This window comes from Pteropus vampyrus, unplaced genomic scaffold (assembly GCF_000151845.1).
Source record: "Pteropus vampyrus isolate Shadow unplaced genomic scaffold, Pvam_2.0 Scaffold158, whole genome shotgun sequence".
NCBI lineage: Eukaryota > Metazoa > Chordata > Mammalia > Chiroptera > Pteropodidae > Pteropus > Pteropus vampyrus.
In genome coordinates, this window is record NW_011888939.1 from 1,626,780 (window position 1) to 1,640,909 (window position 14,130).

A 14,130-nucleotide genomic window follows, 5' to 3' on the forward strand; every position below is an offset into this window, starting at 1 on the left:
TGAAGTATGTTTTCTGTGTCCGAACACATATTGTTCTTTAAAGGTCTTACTTATAAATGTAACACGTGATTGTAAAAAGTCACGCGACATAAAAACGTATGCTTTCAAAGAAGTGTTGGTAATGTTCTTATTCTTGATTACGTGGGTATATGCCAACTGTAAAAATTAACTGAGCTGTATTCTTATATGGGAATATTTGGATATTGAATATGTACATGTGCATCTAATATAAAGAAGTGTTGATAATGTTCTTATTCTTGATTACGGGGGTATATGCCAACTGTAAAAATTAACTGAGCTGTATTCTTATATGGGAATATTTGGATATTGAATATGTACATGTGCATCTAATATATTTAAGTGTATTATACGCAATTAAAAGCAAAAAAAAAAAAAAAAAATTCATGTGGAAAAGAAGTCAAAATAGTGACAAAAGAAATTTTTTTGCCCATGACAGGTAACGGGCACCCAAGTAAATGTGTGACTAGGGATGTTTTCTTGTTTATGTTTCAGTTATCACTCTCTTATAGGTTCCCTTACTTTGGGTGCTCTGCACTTGTTAAATATTTAGCGTTTTCTCCCGTAAGAAGGCTCCAAGTTCTCTTAAGGGTGACAGTATATGCATTCTGTGGTTTTTAACATCTCAGGAGACCAAACTAGTGTTATGAACACAGTAGATGCTCAATAAATATGAAAAAAAAATGGGGGGGGGTCACTTTATCTGTATTCCCTTGAGACCACCCTAGTGAGACCGCCTCCCAGACACCTGCGCGTGCGTGAAGGAAATCACCGCGGCCCACGAGTGCGCGAGTACCTGCTTTATTTGGGGTGGCGAACCCGAATCCCTGGGACGCCACACTGCCTCCTCCGGAGCTGAACGTGCCAGTGGGCTTCTGCTCTCCGAACGACGAGCTGGCGAAGCCGCCGAACGTCTTGGCCCCGCTGTTTCCGAACAGGTTAGAGGTATCTGGAGATGAAAGACATGGGTGAAGAATGTTAGGGGGAGAACAGTGTCCTTATTTACTTCTTGGAAGAGAAGGAAGAAACCTCAGCTGGGTGTTTTGGGAGCAGGGAGTGACAAGGGAGGCTAAGATTCAAGGGCACCGAGCTGAAGAGACACAGACACCGTCTCTGATTTGCATGTGTCTTGATGACTGGTTTTTAATCATTTTGGTACCCAGGCTCAGGATTTTCCCGGCACGATGCTACAGGCGCACGACAAACAAGCAGCAGCAGCTCCAACGAGGCACCTCTGCAGAAACGCATCTGCTCCCATGGGCATCAGGCCTATCCGCCACCGAGAGGCCAACACGGCGGCTTCACAGCGGACTGTTTGCTTCTGAACAATAAGGCTTGTTTTCGTCAATCACCTCGCATGAAGTACCACTGCAAATTTTGTCAAACTAGAGAAAATAAAGTTAGAGCAAATCCAAACCAAGCATCGTGGCTTCCAGCGCTCTGCTTTCATGGCCACGTCAGGCGAGCTCGCTGTCGCCTGTTCTGCTCAGAGAATGGCAGGTGCAATGAGAGAAAGCACGCTGCTCCCACCGCCATCCGATGGGTCCGCGGCTGTTCCGAGAACACGGAAGAGGCCGGCGAGGCTTCCGGTCTGATTCCTCTTTCTAAAAGCCCCTGACCTTTTGGATGCTTACCTAGCGGGTCACTCCTTGGAATACGCACTGAATCCACTCCGAGAATTAAAGGAAAAAAGGAAACTAACCACTAAAAAACGAGACAGGTGAGAAGTATTTGCTTCCCAGCCATGTACGGATGGGTATTTTATTAAAATGAGTTTGTACTCACATGAAGGCAGGGAGAAGCTATCCTGAAATGGGGTCGATGGCCAAAGACAGAGGCTCTATGTAAACAGGAGGCTGAAATGACGGGCTCTGGGTGGGTAATGGGAGCTGGCTCTGTGCCATCAAGCAAGAAGTACAAACATTTGCACAGTCAAACGTCTGCACAGTCTTCCCCGCTCCGGGGCTCCCCGTGAAGGTGATGGCAGGGAGAGCAGTGGAGGGAGTACCTCTCAAAGCCGAGTGTTTGAAGACGGGGTCCCCACTATCCTGTCAATCCCAAAGTCTCTCTGTCTGCTGCCAGTCCCACCCCAGTGAGACAGGCCACTCTGCTAATGCTTCCAGCTACAGCTCTTGATCTGCACTCCAGGTGGGCAGCCTTATCCTGGGGATGTGACCACCTTGAACTTCTAGGCACCAATAACACAGAGCCTCAGACAAGACACCGCATGGTCGCCTGCCCTGTGAAACTGTGGCTGACAGGCGGAGCCCAGCCATGAGCACGTCGGGCAGTGGCAGCGGGAGTGGTTACCAAGCGCCTTCTCCTTGCCCCATTTAGGGTGCCGCGCCCTGGGGGAGGCCTCTTCGACAGGATCTTTCCCTTAACGAGCTGGTTGAAGGCCACACCTGACAGTGCATTTGTCACTGCAGATGAAAACAGGCTCCTCGGTCATTCCTCTAACTTGGAATTTCAAGGACAGAGGGTCGCAATTTTCTGACTGCGTCGGTGCTCACAGTGCAAAATTTCAAACGGCAAACAAATTCGAGTGCAAGATTAGGGGCCAGATTTCCCCTTGGAATCTCTCGTCTTTTAAGCTGTTCATAGAATATTATGGTGGAACCAGCATGAGTCTTGCAGTCAGACCTGGCTTAGAATACCTCATAAGTATGATGCCTCGGTCCCGGTTGCCTCGCACGTGACACGGGGACAGCCGCTGTGACCATGCTAAGCTGCCGTGAAGATTAAATACGATAATATACGTGGGGCGCCTAGTCGGGCACATGGTAGGTCCTCAGGAAATGTAACTGTCCCTCTCTGTTTCTTTAACTCTTCCCCCTGCCATATCTCAATCACGTTCAGAATAACAAAACACAGAGTAGGTCAGCTGCAGAAAATCAAATCCTTTTCATTTTGCGAAGATCATGAGAATTCAACCATTCAAGTTGTAATAGCTGTCATTTGCAATCTCAAAAGGAGCCCAGGATATTAAAATGCTTTAGGATTTATTTAAGCTGCTCTGAAACCAAGTGGCACAAAACGATGTCTGCTGTTTCTATGGGAAATAACGTGTTTCGCGGGTCTCTCCTAATGGCTCCAAAGTAACAGTCTCTCTAGTTCTTGAAAACATGGTAAATAAGAGAATATCTCAGTTGTTGGAACAGTATTGCACTGTAGAGGAGTTTTCACTCGTGAACACACAAGCCACTAAGAAAACCGTCTGTGCAGAGCCGCCTGATGCTTCTACTCTAAGGGGATGACAAGTACAGGTGAATCTGGCATCTGCTCTGGGCTTCCACCTGCTGGCACAAGGATCCTCTCTGGTCTTTTATTTGGCAAAAATAACATCATCAGCATCCAACACCCGGGTCTGACTCAATTTTAATGATGTTATAGCTGATATAAACTTAATGTAAGTATCATCGAGACTAAGTCCCACGTCATTCTGCAGGTCTAAAGTCACTAAACAAGAATTCAACATGTACTGAGAAAGATTCTCGACAAGCTCTTGTCCAGGACGCTTTTCAAGAGATTTTCTTACAAAATGGCTGTAAGGGAGCCTTGTGAGCCCCAAAGATTCTCATCAAATGGCTTCTTCACCCTCACAAAAATGTCTTTTCAGGCCCCTGGACAGTAAAAACGTGCTGAGCATGGTTCTAACCAGTGTCCCCGGACAAGGAGACCGTAGGTCCTCACAGGTACCGATCCGCGGCGGTGCCTGGTTTTAAACGGCCTCAGCGGTTAATAGCGTATCTTCGAGTCTCTGGGGAAGACAGAAAGCTTCACAGAGTGTGAGGCTCTGGAGACAGAGCATGCCAACTCTAAGCAACAGTGTTCACAGCTTGTCTTTCTTGGTGGTTGTGTAGTTCCCATTAGTGCTCAGGGCGGGAAGCCTGGGGTCTAACTGTCACAAAGGGAACTGCCGGTTGCTCAACTTGTGCTCAGATCTCTCTCTGCGAGGACACATGTGTGATGCCTGAGGAACAAGCACAAGGGCTGTCACATGAGGCGCACTGGGAGGAGTTACGTCACATCGTGAGGCGAGGAAAATCCCAGGAGCCCACCGGGTGGGCAGACTCTAGACACAAACTTGATTAAACCCTGGCTCCGCCACTTGATGGCCGCTACCTCCACAAGTCCATGTGCCTTCCCTGAACCCGTGTCCTTGCTGGTAAAATGGGGACGGCCACAAGTAAGAGGACTGTTTTAGAAGAGTCAGACCACATACACTGAGCATCTGGCACACAGTAGGTGATCAATAAAGGTGAGTTCCCTTTTGTTTGCTGTCTTAGCCAGGCATAGAATATGAGGCTGCAGGACTCCCGACTGGGAGAGATCCCTGGGCGGGGAGGGGGGGTCCGCGTGACCCTCAGGCCAAGGTGCACAGAGGGAGAGACACTCATCCCTAAGGAAAGGCAGGTTCAGCTGGTGGAGGGGGGAGCAGTGTGAGCCCCAGGAGGGGTGTCGTCCGTGCATGAAGGACGACAAGCAGACACGCTGGCTGGAGCGGAGGCAAAGTCAGAAGAGTATGTGGGGGCCGGCTGTGTGGGCCCTGAACTTCAGCCCCGGGACTTGGTTTGGACTGTACCACAGTCAGTGAGACGCTGCCCCAGGGTACTGAGTAGGGACAGTGGCAAAATAAAAGCAGACTTTTAAGACAGTTTGGTGTGGATTCCCAGACCGCAGTGGAGGCGACCAGAGGCAGGAGCGGAGTCTGGGGTCTGCTGCGATAACCTGGGGGACGGTGGGGAACATACGCACAATGACAGAGAGAAGAGAAGCAGGGAGGACTGTTTGCCAGGCAAGAACAGAACCGGGAGAGCCAACCCATACCATCCAGCAAAGAACCCATCGAATGCTGCAGCCGCCCGAGGAGCGAGAGGCCGCCTCTGGCGGTTCGCAGGGGCATCCTCAGTTCTCTCCCCAGATGACCTCTAGCTCCTCCCTCTCTACTGTTCCTTCTTCTCACCCTGTGCTTGGTCCTTCAGGCGATAGGGATTCCTGTTGCTTTCGCTAGCAAATCATACATTTAAGTTTTTAAGAATAAAAAAATGTTAAGTCTTTCCTGTACCCTTTCAAATCCACTTAAAGTTCCCTTAAGCATAAACATGAACTACTGAATTACAATAGCCAGCGTTTAGGAGATGAAGACCAGTGGGTGCGTGGTATCAAGAACAGATGTGTTTACTTTAAACCAGAATAATTAGAGAAGATAATGTGCCAGTGAACAACAGGCTGGGGAGCGGGGATGATATGCAGCGTTGTCCAGTTTCCCTGGCGTAAATCAATGTTTCCTGATGCCACTGTACCTGAAGCTGGGGAGGGATGTGCACAGCTGGCTCCCGTGAGCCCGTGCACACCGGCTCCGGCCGGTGAGAGAAGGCAATCCTTTGACCGGTAAGAGACGTGGCATTAGGATGACTCGGCCAGGAGGAAGGGAATTTATATAAGGACGGAACACCTATGTTTTAACAAAATAGGCTAGTAACACAATCTCGCAGATGATAACCTACCTATGGGATAAACCCACATTTCTAACTAGCATGTTATTAAGTGCCTATTCTGTGCCAGACGCGGTGTTTGGCACATTATGTAAGATGTGGCTAATTCTAGATCTGCCACTTTCTGGCTTTGTGACTTAAAAAAAAAAACAAAAACAAACACACATCATCTAACCATTTGGGGCTTGCTCCTTCCTGGAAAATGGAGGGTGCCATCTGAGGGTCATGTTTCCGCAGTGTGTGTGTGAGGCCCTGCGGTTCTGGGCTGACAGCTGGGGAAGAGATGGGGGAGCACCCAAGGGTACACTTCTGTCCGCTTCCCAGGAACCTATTTTTATCTGTTTTGCAAATCAGGATTCTGCTTCAGAGTTCATCTGCGAAACAGTTTTTGAAAACGACTAGACTCAATTTCTAAGATCCCTTCATTCTAGGATTCTAAACTTTTCCTGGCAGACTGAAAGCTGAACAACAAACATTTCTGATTACATAATTTCACAAGTTAAGAGGTATGTGTCTCTTGATTATAATCTATTACCAGATGGGCAGTGACATCAAAATAACAGATCTGTGAATCCGGGAGACACAGGACAGTTTTGCTTTTAACTACATGAGCCTTAATATTAAGGAATATTAATATTCCTTAATATTAAGGCTCTCTGTAGGGCATCAGCCCTCAATGCGTTAAGACCCTGTAGGGCACGAGAGAACAGCGAAGTGTCTCGCACAGCACACTAAATGAGAGAAGTGAAGACAAAGGTGACAGGTCCCCGACTTCCCATCTCAGTCCCCGTCAGCAACAGGATATATTTTTTAAAGATTTAAACAAATTTTCATTTCTAACCATGAAGAGAAAGAGCAACAAAGAATTTTAAGAATTAGCTGGGAAAGAAAGTGCCAACGGAAAAATACATCTTTATTTATAAATAAGACAAAAATGTTAAGATATGAGGAATAACGAAGGCTTCAATGTTGGGGTGACATTTCTCAGCAGTAGCTGAATTTTAAAGCAAATTCAAAGCGAGTACTTCACAAATGAAAACCCGGATGCGCCTTCCCCAAGCAAACACAGCCTGCTCCGCTGCTCTCTCGTTTATGCCTGTCTGCCTGCATTCGTTTCAAGTCATTTCAATCCTAATTCATTTCAACCCTTTCCTGCAGCTCTGATGTCTTTTCATGATTATATAGGACATCTCATTAAAAAAACAAAAATAAAAAACAAAACCAAAACAGATCACAGTGCTTTGGGGTGGATATTTTAAATGGCCCTTCTAGACCCTTCCTTTACTTTCTGCACTTGTCACCAAAGCTCTGATAAGCCCACGAGGACGACCGTGGCATGAGGGAATGGGGGCGGGGACGGGTTGGGAAAACTCTTTTTCACAACTTACTCGGGGTGGTTGTGGATCCGAAGCCCCCGCTGGCTGAGCTGAATGGGTTTTTGTTGGCCGCATCCTGGCTGGGTTTCCCTCCGAGGCCGCTGAAGAACCCTCCCCCTCTGCCGGTGCTTCCAGACCCAAACACGCTTCCACTGGAAGACGGTGGCTGCTGAAAGACAAAGGGGGCCGGAAGCGAGATAGGATGAGAGGTCACGGTGACAGGGCAGGCCACATCCGCGGAAAGGAGGCGCGCGCAGCTGGGACGAGTGGAAAGAAAGAGAAGTCTGATGAGTTCTGGTAGGTGCTCCGGCCACCACGGCAGCAGCTGGATGCCGGACAGCGACTTCCTACCGACCCGGAGCGCTCCGGCCAGCGCATGTCCATGGCTGTCTGCAAACCTGACTTATGCTACGTGGGGACTTTCCATGTCTCTCTGCCCTGCCGCCTGCAGTCTCTGTTGGCGTGATGCCAGGGACGAGACAACCAACCCCTCAAGAGTTCCCCCAAATGAAAAAGTTGAAAAACATTTTAGGCTGTTAGGAAGCACTACTTATTTGGACTCCTCTAGTGTTTGGCTGAACTCATCGCCAACTGATGATCAGTTATTTACACTGTCTTTCCTCCCAATTTGTGCACTTTGATTTCATAATGACTTTCCCAGTGCCGCAGAAATAAGCTTAAATTAGCTCCACGGTCGAAATGATGACCGTAGCTGAATTCTGGCCAAGTTTGCAGATCTTATGCTCAGAGGACGTGGCTAACTTGGGGCGCGTGCTGCCTTGAAGCTGTGTCAGGCACCACGCACTTTACTTCTGTTTGGAAACTGGCTCGTGAAGGAAGGCCAGTGCTAGATCTGAGGGACCGTTAACACCAGTGAAGCATGAGACACCCGTGGCTGACAACAGAATAAGATGAGCTTTTAGAACTGAGTCGCCGCGTCCAGGAGCCCTTCAGGGGCCTCCTTGGAAGGGGGGCAGAGTGGTGCAGCAGTTTCTCTCCCGTAAAACGGGGATAAAAAACTCCTCGCCTCGAAGCACTGAGTGAATGAAACGAGCTACAAAGAGCAGGGCACACTGGATGCCGCCTGAAATCACACGCTCCCAAAATGGCTTCTGTTTGGTATTTTAACAATGATAACAGACCAATGATTGAGCACTTTCTATGTGCTGGGCACTCTCCTAAGCACTTTAATAGGTAATTATTTAATCCCCACCAAAGTCAAACCTATAGTGCGTCCCCTCCTCTGCGGGGCACAGCCTCATCCTGATCTGAGCCTGCGACCCTGACTTTCTGGCAGGACTTTCTACACATAACTGATGCTCGGCTTCCATGACAACCTATATTCAACAGCGCGAGGATGATACTTTAAAACGGCAGTGAGGTCACTGCACTCCGGCTTAAAAACTCTCTACAAGTCCCTGCGTGATTTGGCCCCTGTCCATCTCTCGTCTTTATCTTTTATCTTCCCCCCATTTGGTACAGCCACGCTGGTCTTTGTACCTTGAACATGACAGGCTAATTTTTACCTGACGGCGATGAACTTAATGTACTTGCTTGCTTCTCTCACGGTTTTTTTTTCTTCTTAAAACGGTAACAGTTTACTATAACCATTTAATGATGAGTAACAGCTTTTTAAAACTTAGAATCCGATCCAATCTTAAAAACATAGGCTTTGATAACTAGTAAACTGGCTTTGAAAGGAAGGAAACCATGACAACTAGTGCATGGATGCAGAAACATCTGATTTTTTAGCAGACTTCCATGCATCACACTGAAACACAGTAAACTGCCAACATTTCTGCCCTACGAAAAAAGCAGTCATTTCAGATGGTTCAACCAAATTTTTAAAATGTAATTTTTAAATGTAACTTAAATATAAAATGTAACTTAAAAATGATGGGTATCTGTAGAGATGAACAGAAGTGGACAGCATTTCGCTGACGTGGATGTGAATGGACAGTTACCACATCCTCATAACTGGATTAGAGAGAGTCCCACTCATCTTAATCGCTACAAATAACAACTGTTTTTAAAACTTTAAATTAGTACCTCTCAAATGTGTACATTAAGTAGACGGAAGAGTATAATGAACCCTCTGTAGACCCATCTCTCAACTCAACAATTAACTCACAACCAGTTGAGTTTTCCCTACGCTTCCATTTACCACCCCTCCTCCCTTATTAGTACGAAGCAAATCCCGGACTTCTTATTTCTTCCACTGATTTTCCAACATAAATCTCTAAAACAGAAACTGTAACCATAATACTATTATCATGTCTAAAAATTAACAATTCCTTAATATCATTAAATAGGGAGTTGGTGTTCAAGATCCAGGCTTATAATATTCCCCGTACCGCCAAAAAAAACCCAAAACCCCTCAGACCTGAATCTCATATCAAGCCTCCAGACCCCAGCACCGTTTCACAGGAAGCAAGAGAGGGCAGAAGGGCAAGTTATCTTAGAAGCTACACCACAGAGATGCAGTCGGCAACCAGACCACAGGGGACTCTATAGGACAAATGATCCGCTCTGTTCAACGGGCGAATTATGAGAAAAAGAGAAAGCTCCATAGAAGGGTCATCTTTACAAAGAGACCTGAGAGACCTACCAACCAGTCTCAACATGTGAACCTGACTTGATCCTAATTCAAAGAAACAATTACAAAAAGAGACTTTGTCAGAAGGGTACCTACCACCTGATTATCTAACCCAAATCCTCCTCCCTGGTTGATCATCCTGTTTGACTCTCTTCTTAGTATTTAAAACGATCTGAAATTAAACTGTTTTAATAAGGAATGACTCCATCAAACAGAAGCTCTATGAACACAGACACTTCTGTCTGTCTCACTCATCACTGAATTCTTGCAAGAATAATTAATTTGGACAGTCCTGGCTCTAAGATTTTCTAGCTACGAATTGCCATTGTAACAATGTTAAATCTTCTGATCCATGAACATGTGGATGTGCTTCCGTTTATTCAGGTCATCCCGAATATCTTTAAACGATGTTTTTATAGTATTCAGAATGTGTTACACTTGTTAAATTTATTCCCAAGTATTTTATTCTTTTTGATGCTATTGCAAATGGAATTGGTCCCTTAATTTCCTTTTTAGGTGGTTTGGTGCAAATGAATGGAAATAGAATTAATTTTGATATATTGCTCTTGCATCCTGCAAACTTGCTGACCCCATTTAGTAGTTCTAATAGTTTTTTCAGTGAACTCCTCAGGATTTCCACGACTGCGTTACCTGCAGCGATACAGTTTTACTCCTTCCTTTCCAATGCGGATGCCTTTTATTTCACTTTCTTGCCTAACAGACCTCGCTAGAACCGACATATGCTCTGAGATTCATCCACGCCGTCGTACGCATTAGTCATTCCTCCCTTCTTGTTGCTGTGCAGAAGTCCACCGTGTGAGCATGCCACCATCGACTACGATCTGAAGGCTGCACGTTTGGGTCATTTCCAGGTCTGGTCTGTCAAAAAGCTGCCACAAATGTTCTTATAGAAGTCTTTTTGTGGACATGTATCTTCATTTCTTTGGGGTAAATACCTAGGACTGAAACTGCTAAACCATAAAGTCGGTGTATCTTTAACTTATTAAGAAACTGCCAGTGGGTTTCCAAAGTGACTGAACCATTTTACACGCCCACCGGCAGCACACCGACACCTCGTTGCTCCAATCTTCACGTTTGGTTTTGTTACTTAACTTTTAAGGACTCTAGTGGGTATGAAGTAGTGTCACTGTGTCTTTAATTTTCATGTGCCTATTGGCCATTCGTATATCCCCTTTTGTAAAGTATCTGTCCAAGTATTTTGTTTATTAAAGAGTTGTCTTTTTGTTTTTGATTCAGAGTTCTTTTTATATTTCTGGACAGAAGCCCTTTGGCTTAATGTATATGTCACAAATATTTTCTCCCTGTCACTTTTATAACGAGTGTTTTGACGAGCATTCGTTTGTAACTTTCATAAAGTCCGGTTTTCCAATTTTCTTCTTTTATGGTTAGTGCTTTTTATGTTCTAAGAAATCTCTGACTATCTAATGGTTTCTACTGACATTTTGGGCTGGATGATTCTTTGTTTTGCAGGGCTACAGAATGTTTAGCAGCATCACTGGCCTCTACCAACTAGATGCTAGTAGCGTCCCTCACTCATGAGGACCAAACATGTCTCCAAATATTGTGACCGTGAAATTCCTCTGGGGACAAAATCAATAACTTGAGAACCACTGGTCTACTCTTAGGTAGCAAAGATATTTTTGCCATGGCTGTCATATATTTGCTATCTTGTTAGAAACACACAATACATTATTTCCTTGTACGTCGTCTTTTTCTTCAGTTGCTTAAAAATTTTTTAACATTTGGTTTTCAGAAGCTTAAGTATGACATGTCTAGGTGTGGCTTTCTCTTATTTATTGTTTGAGATTCTCAGAGTTTCTTGAATTTGTGGATTCCTGTTTTTCAACGAATTTGGAAAAGACTGGCCATTGTTTCTTCGAATTATTTTTTTCCTATCCCATTCTGTCTCCTCTTCTCGGGGACTCTGATCACAAATACATTGGATGGACTGATATTGTCACACAGATCATTAATACTTTTTTCCTTTCAGTCTCTCTGAGCTTCATTTTAGATAATGTCTGTTGACATGTCTTCAAGTTCACTGTTCTGCAGTATTCGCTCTGCTGTGAAATGTCTAGTTTATTTCAGATACTAGATTTTTATTTTAGATACAGATCAAGACTTTCTGTTGCTTTTGTAATTACCATTTCTCTGCTGAGATTCCTTATTCAACCATTCATATTCAACCATTAATTTTCCTGTAAATCTTTGAGGACGATAGTTATTTTAAAGTCTTTACAAGACAGTTCCAATATCTGGATTATCGGTGGACTGTTTTCTGCTGATTTCCAAAATATAATCGTGAGCTCCCCTTTTATTTTTGCTTCTTCATATGTTACATAATTATTTTTTTGGGGGGGGATACTAAACTTTGTGTACTAAGAACAGTTGTGTGGTGACTGAAGAACACGAGTGTTTCTTCTAGAAAGTGAGAGCCCTCCCTTTCATCTCTATCGTAAAGCCAGGAGGTAATTTAATTATTCAGATTTCACTAAGTGCTGAGTTGAATGCGGACTCACAGGTTTAAGAATGAACTCACCTCTGCTTAGCCCAGCAGTGTCTTTGCTTACAGTTTAGGTTGTTTGTCTTATGAGTGTTTAAGCCTGGAGCCAGGAGGCAGTGGGCTGCTGCATTACCTTTGGATTCGACAGTTCTAGGCAACAGGAGATTGCAGGGCTGTGCAAGTTCTTTCTGCTTTTCGGTCCTGCCATTACTTCCTTTCTCTTAGTAAAAGTGGGGGAGGGGCGGATCAGGAGGATTTTTATATCAAACAAATTACTGTTGTATGTACAAGTCTTTCAGACCCCAATTTGTTTGCTTTGAAAAAAGTTTCACTGCGATAGAATTCATATATCACACAACTCACTGATTTCAAGTATAAGATTCAATGATTTTTGGTATGTTACATTATTTTCAAAATTGTGGTAAAATGTATGTAACACAGAACTTGCCATTTTAACCATTTTGAAGTATACAATTCAGCAGCATTAATTATATTGACAACATTGCGCAATTACCACCACCTATCTATTTCCAAAATTTTGTCATCACTGCGGCCAAACTTCTGTAACCATTAAGCAATAACTTCCCCATTCCCCCCTCCACCCCCACCCCTGCTAACCTCCGATCTAATTTATGGCTCTGTAAGTTTATGGTTTTTTTTAAAATAATTTTATTACTGTCATTTTAATTTTTTATCATAAAACATACATAACGTGAAGCTTACCATTTTGAGAGTACAATTCACTGGCGTTAGATATATTCAGTGTTGCGCGACCACCACCACTGCCCACCTGTTTCTAGAACTTTTCATCATACCAAACAAAAATTTTATACTCTAACAATTCTCTATTCATGTAGTCATTTTTAAATGATTACTTTTGAATTAACCTATTCTAAATAGTTCATAGAAGTGGAATTCCACAATACTTGTCCTTTTGTGTGGCTTGTTTTAATTAGCATCACGTATTCAAGGTTCATCCAGGAGTAGTATGAATGCGCACTTCCCTTTGAAGAATGAATAACATTCTATTGTTATGTATATATCTGTATATCTCATGTTTTGTTTAGCCAGTCATCTGTTGATGGACATTTGCATTGTGTCTACCTTTTGGCTATTGTGAATAATGCTGCAGTGCACACTGGCGAACGGGTGACCACTTTCGATGCCTCTGGGCATACACCTAGGAGCGGAATTGCTGGGTCATACGCTTCTGTTTAGCTTCAGGAGGAATCATCAGACTGTTTTCCATAGTGGCTGCACCATTTTACATTTGAACGAGAGATGCACGAGGCTTCCAATTTTTCTACATTCTTGTCGATATCTTTTTTTTTTTTTTTAAATTATAGCCATTCTAGTGGGTGTGAAGTGGTACATCTCATGGTTTCGATTTTTGTTTTCCTAATGTTTAATGCTATTGATAAACTTTTCATGTGTTTATTGGTCATTTATTTTGCTTGCTCCCACTGTTCCCAATAACTTCTTCTCCAGCCAGTAAATTTCCTCAGTCTTTGGCAAGGCTGCTCTCCCACCTTTCCAAACCCAAACCCGACATTCGCCCCAGAAGCTGCTGTACCATCGTGCTCACCCAACGGGCCGCCCTCCCTGGAAAGCAAGTCGATGACGCTTTCTGCCACTCTTTGACAGTCCCACTGTGACAGATTTTCCAAAGATGGTCACAGCAATATGTGTGGACTCGTATGCTCTTCTGGAGCAAGAGGTGTCTATCTCCGCCCCCCTTGAACCTGGGTGGGACTTGGTGACTGCTTTGAATAAAAAAGGGGATGCAACACAAATTATGCTCTGTGACTCCTGAAAGGTCACAAAGGTCACGCAGCTTCTGCCTGGCTCCCTCTTTTTCTTGGAATAGTTCTCTTCGGAATCCAGCCACCGTGCTGTGAGGAAGATTCCAGCTGCACAGAGAAGTCACAAGTAGACGTTCTAGCCAAGAGCTCCAGTTAAGGTCTGAACCAACAGCCAAGCCAACCACCAGAGAGAGACAAACGAACAAATAAATATTACATATAAAAGTAAATGCTACTAGGTGTGGGGGTGATCTGCTACACGGCACTAGATAATTCCAATACCCATGAGTAAGTGATGTTTGCACTACCTGTTTTT

The 14,130-nt window shown here is 44.4% G+C and overlaps 1 protein-coding gene across 8 annotated transcripts in view; it reads right to left on the reverse strand.

The window, feature by feature from the left end:
- Positions 1-264: 264 nt before the first annotated feature.
- The window catches only part of NUP214 (nucleoporin 214), a 74,312-nt gene continuing 60,446 nt past the window's right edge, over positions 265-14,130 (reverse strand). For 3 of the 8 annotated variants that reach the window (XM_023536526.1, XM_023536524.1, XM_023536527.1), the window contains 2 exons: positions 6,905-7,061; positions 265-967 (listed from right to left, as the gene is read on the reverse strand). In XM_023536526.1, coding sequence (XP_023392294.1) covers positions 663-967; positions 6,905-7,061 — 462 coding nt within the window. In that variant the 3' untranslated portion in view covers positions 265-662. The remainder of the gene's footprint in view (positions 968-6,904; positions 7,062-14,130) is intronic. The other 5 variants (XM_023536521.1, XM_023536519.1, XM_023536522.1 and 2 more) reach the window with 4 other exon arrangements.